A 5,740-nucleotide genomic window follows, 5' to 3' on the forward strand; every position below is an offset into this window, starting at 1 on the left:
GGCTCCACAATCCCTAAACTCCAGCTCCCAGCCACTGTGCTTTCTGGGGACCTGCATCCCAGTCCCTGTCTGAGGGACTATGTATGGCTGCAGCAAGGACTGTCTGATTTTCATTTCATTTAAGCTGCCACATGTGAGCTGTTTCTGTCTTAAACGCTTCTCCTCTGACTCAGACAATTGCCCTGATGTGAGGATCAGACCCCTGCTTCAGTTCCCCCACCCACTGAGGGCAGGTCCAATCCTACTAACAGTCCTGTTTCTCCCTCTATTTCCTTTGTCCTACCAAGCTTTGTATAGTTCTATATATTATTTTCCACTGGTCAGGTACTCCTGTCCACTCTCAGCTGGTGTTCGGTATGCACTTCCGTGTCTGAAGGTGTATTCCTGATGTATCCGTGGAGAGATAGGTACTTCACATCCACCTACTCTGCCATCTTGTTCCTGTAATTTGTGTTTTGACTTGCAATTGATTATTCTGCTTTTTGTCACTGAAGGTGAGTGAAGAAGAGTGGGACTAAGTAAAAAATGTAATGGAATTCCTGGATAGGTGATGACAATGTTGTTCTCTATGTCAACAGTAACATCTATGTACAGGTTTGTTAAATAGTAAGATTCTGGTTGCATGAAATTCATCATGTTTTGGCTCATGCATCAATATTTTGGAATTTGTCCTTCAACTACCTATTTTTATGCCAATACTATTTTCATCTAGATGACAGTTGTCAATTTCACTCAAAGGGTTATTGCAGTCTCATGTCATTTAAAATAGCTTAAGTATAAAGTATTCATCAAGACATACAAAATACATATAGAGATAAGACTTACATAGAGAAAACTAATAATCATTTTTGAGAGCAATTTTAAAAGATATACATGTGTAGATATATACAATCATCATATATCCAAAGTCTTGTTATTGTGAATTTCTATTCTAAGTACCTATTTATATATATATACACCTATTTTTCCTTGGAAGAAAAGCTATGACAAACCTAGACAACATATTAAAAAGAAGAGATGTTACTTTGCTGACAAAAGTCCATATAGTTAAAGCTATGGTTTTTCCAGTAGTCATGTATGGATGTGAGAGTTGGGCTGTGAAGAAAGCTGAGCACTGAAGAATTGATGATTTTGAACTGTGGTGTTGGAGAAGACTCTTGAGAGTCCCTTGGACTGCAAGGAGATCCAACCAGTCCATCCTAAAGGATATCAGTCCTGGCTGTTCATTGGAAGAACGGATGTTGAAGCTGAAACTCCAGTACTTTGGCCACCTGATGTGAAGAGCTGACTCATTTGAAAAGACCCTGATGTTGGGAAAGATTGAGGGCAGTCCATATAGTCAAAGCTATGGTTTTTCCAGTAGTCATGTATGGATGTGAGAGTTGGCCCATAAAGAAAGCTGAGTGCCAAAAAACTAATACTTTTGAAGATAGGAGGAGAAGGGGACAACAGAGAATGAGATGGTTGGAGGGCATCACTGACCTGAGGGGCATGAGTTTGAGCAAGCTCCGGGAGTTGGTGATGGACAGGGAAGTCTGGCATGCAGCAATCCACTGGGGTGCAAAGAGTCAGACATGACTGAGAAGCTGAACTGAACTGGACTGATGATTGTTATGTCATAAAGCAACTCTATTTTCAACATGAAATATAGTTTATAATGACAGCAACAACATTATCATTTACATATGACAGTTATTCCTTAATTGCATCTTGAATTTCATTGTCTATAAAGGGAGAAAACGAAATCAAAACAAGAGTTTGTCTTGTGCTTAGAAGATATGTTGTGTGCATTTTTGTAAACCATACCAGACTTAGACTAAAAGGGATCTTACACATCATACACACCTCTTTGTATAGGTGAGAGTTAAATTTCTTAACTATATCATTCTAAGTACAATCAAAAACCTCTGAGACTTGGGCACAAAGGTCAGAACTACTTCTAGTACTGCTTTTCTCATGCCCAGAAGCTATCCACTGCAGTGTTAAAACAAGTACAGAGACATACAGAAGTTAAATTTATGGTGGCCCAGAGAATATGGCATTTTAACTACTTCAGCTAATTCTATGGGTTTATTTTTTCCTTTGGTACTGAATTACTCAGGTTCAAATTTGGAATGTCATCAGTTGAGTTTTCCACTGTATCTTAAACTTACTACTTGAGTAGAACCGGTTAGAGAAAGTAGATTTTCTCCCTATTATTTAAAAAGAAAATATGTTTTATTTCAGGCCTCATAATAAATAAGATAACAAAAATGTTTGTCAATGGGGATTCTCTTATTATACATTACCCACTCTATTTTCAATAACTATACAAGTAACAAGAGTAGCCAATATTTGTGATGTGCTTACTATGACTCAGATACTATAACTAGCACTACAATTCTATCAGTGATTGATACCTAACAGAGGTGATAGCAATCTTTAGGGACTATCTTGGAAATTTCTCTTTGTGTTTTGTTATTGTCATCAAAGTATTTAAGAGACATTACTGGATTTAGTGACTATAAACCAGAAAGAAACCTCCAATACATAGAATAATTCCTCCCAACCTCCTACCCTCCACAAAATGTCCTGTATATGAGAGAAATTTCAGATATGCAACTGGATATTGTGTAGTTAAAAAAAAAAAAAGCCTATATAATATTCTGAATACAGAATTTCACCTTGCTTGTATTTGCTGTTATGAATGTAGATTTTTTTCACTTTGCTTTACTAATAATCAGAAATTACTTTTGTATGGTTTTAACAAGCAAATATGTACTTGATATTATAGAAATATAACTATTCAAAAGAATGGTATATATTGTTTGTTAAGACTATTATCAGAAGTTATTAAATATTTTTGAAAATTACACCACCAACAGCAACAATAACATTTCTCATGGTGTCTGAGTAATCAATGAAATACACCAAGATTCACCGATATTTATAACTTTCATATTTATAGTTATTCTATGCAGAGGTAAAAGGGCTAATTATTATATCACCTAGTGCTGTCATATACAAGTATATATGTTGCTAGTTTTACACTTATATTACTACTTGGGTATTATGTATTCTTTTAAATGTAACTATATTTGATTAAGGAGGATAGAGTAGACATTAGAAAACTTTTGTTACATAAAGGGGAATTTAGACTGAGGTTTATTCCTCTAGCACAGATAAACCTCACTCTAATTCTTACACCTCAGACAACATAAGGTTTTTGAAAAAAATTTAGGAGAAAATCTTTACAACCCAAAGTTAGCCAATAAATTTCTTAGATATGACACCAAAACCCTGATACATACAAGAAAAGAAGATATATTGGACCTGATTAAAATTAAAATTATTTTGATATAAACTGGCATGGCTTAACAAGTCCCAAAGACTATACCAAATACTAGCTTGGAAAGAAAAATAATAAAAATTAAACACTTTGCTCTAGTTTTTTTACTTTCTATGTATCTTTGATATTTGCTAATCTCACTGAAATCAATATACTTACCAAGCTTTCTAGCTTGTATGAATCCAAGATTTAGCTGAAAAGTTTTTCACTTCAAGGTAATGCTGATTCATTTTCAACATTTCCTGTTTAATAAAACCCTTATCTCTGTTGATGATCTGGGGACTCACAAACTTTGCAAAGTTGAACACATTTGATTGTTAAGAATTTAAGGAATCCATCCCTGATTCTTTTGGTTTTAACACCATAAATAATAGGATTCATCATGGGTGGAATGAGAAGGTATATATTGGCTATAAAAATGTGGACAGGTGGAGCAATGTGGTGACCAAACCTATGAGTGAGAAAAGAGAAAAAAGCTGGTGTATAAAACACCAAAATGACCCATACATGGGAGACACAGGTACTCAAGGTCTTGAGGCGGGCAGCTTTGGATGGGAGATTGAACACTGTGAAAAGAATAAGGACATAAGAACAGATGATCAGTATGAAATCCAATCCTCCTGTCAGGAATGCCACAATTAGGCTGTAGGCTCTACGAATCTTGGTCTCAGAGCAAACCAGCTTTATCAGGGCCATAAACTCACAGTAAGTATGGGAGATGACATTAGTTTTGCAGTAGGAAAGCCATCTTAGTAGAAAGGGGTGTGGACTGAGAAGTACAGCTCCTCTGAAGACAATAAGCAAACCCAAGCCTACAATCACTGCAGGTGTTAAGATAGTGGAATGTCTTAGGGGGTGGCAGATAGCTACAAATCGGTCAAAAGCCATGGCCAAGATAAACCCAGATTCCATAGTAGATAGAGAATGGATAAAATACATTTGAGTAAGGCAGGCTTCAAAGTAGATCTCTCTGTCATTGAACCAGAAGAGACTGAGTATCTTGGGAAGTGTAGAAGAAGTAAGCATCAAATCAGCAACTGAGAGCATGCACAGAAAGAGGTACATAGGTTCGTGCAGTTTGCGATCTGTCTTTATAATTAATAAAAGAGCAACATTTCCCGTCAGTGACAGTAGGTAGACCAGACAGAAGGGGATGGAGATCCATAGGTGGGCATCCTCCAATCCTGGAATACCAAGTAGCAGGAAGGTGTTAAGTTTAAGGTTGCTCCTGTTGTAGTCTAGCATTATCCAAAAAATGAGTATGCCACGGTCCTATCCAAATTAAAAAAAAACAAAGATTACAAAAACACGAAGACCAATTATTTTCATTGTTATGTGTTGGAAAAGACACTGACATCCAGTGACATACAACTGGCTATTGAAGGATTTCTTCAGTAATACAATATTTCAATTCATCAAATGCATGGAACTATGCTTTGGGACAGACAAAAAAATTGTACAAAGGTATTCTCTTTCCTTTTTTCGATCTCCCTTGACTTTTTTTTCAGAAGTGTCCAGTTAGCTAGATACATTTTAATCATAGTATAGCACTATAAAGTTAATAACTGATATATTGGTAAAAATGGAGATATAACTTTCTACCATTTTAAACACTCAAAAAAAGTAAAAGTCCAGCCATCATGGATGAGATCAGACATTTATATATTTAACTTCTCTTACCACATTCCCAATGATAGGGCTTATAGATAAAAGGAAACGGAGACTTGAGAAATACTAAAGGACAACTGGAGGCAATGAAGTAGTGTGAATAAAAATGATCTTATATTGAAAAACAAGTCAATGAGTTGATAAATTTCATAAAATCATCCAACTTGAATGGTTAGAAAAAATTAATTTACAAAGATAAGCCAATAGAGAAAATGACTATGTCTAGAAAACATGGGTGTTCAGGTTACTAGATATTTGTGCTCTATTATAAATGACCAAGTCAAATTCTTCCAGAAGATGTATAATATATTCTTCAGTCATACAATACACATGAAGTTGATTTTTTGCTTTCCAAGGAAAATTGTTACTTCTTTAACTTTTAATTAAAAAAATATATTGGAGTATAGTTGATTTACAATGTTGTGTTAGTTTCTGCTGTATAGTAAAGGGAATTTTATACACACACGCACACACACACACACACATTGGAGAAGGAAATGGCAACCCACTCCAGTACTCTTGCCTGGGAAATCCCATGGACGGAGGAGCCTGGTAGGCTGCAGTCCATGGGGTCGCAAAGAGTCGGACACGACTAAGCGACTTCACTTTCACTTTTCACTTTCATGCATTGGAGAAGGAAATGGCAACTCACTCCAATGTTCTTGCCTGGAGAATCCCAGGGATGGAGAGCCTGGTGGGCTGCCATCTATGGGGTCGCACAGAGTCGGACATGGCTGAAGTGAT

The 5,740-nt window shown here is 36.2% G+C and overlaps 1 protein-coding gene across 1 annotated transcript; it reads right to left on the minus strand.

The window, feature by feature from the left end:
* Positions 1–3,586: 3,586 nt before the first annotated feature.
* LOC104984574 (olfactory receptor 52K2-like) lies at positions 3,587–4,573 on the minus strand. The gene has a single exon (XM_010834388.1). It carries the CDS (start codon positions 4,571–4,573, stop codon positions 3,587–3,589), a length of 987 nt encoding a protein of 328 aa, XP_010832690.1.
* Between the last annotated feature and the right edge of the window lie 1,167 nt (positions 4,574–5,740).

The sequence above is a fragment of the Bison bison genome, unplaced genomic scaffold (assembly GCF_000754665.1).
Source record: "Bison bison bison isolate TAMUID 2011002044 unplaced genomic scaffold, Bison_UMD1.0 scf7180017845412, whole genome shotgun sequence".
NCBI lineage: Eukaryota > Metazoa > Chordata > Mammalia > Artiodactyla > Bovidae > Bison > Bison bison.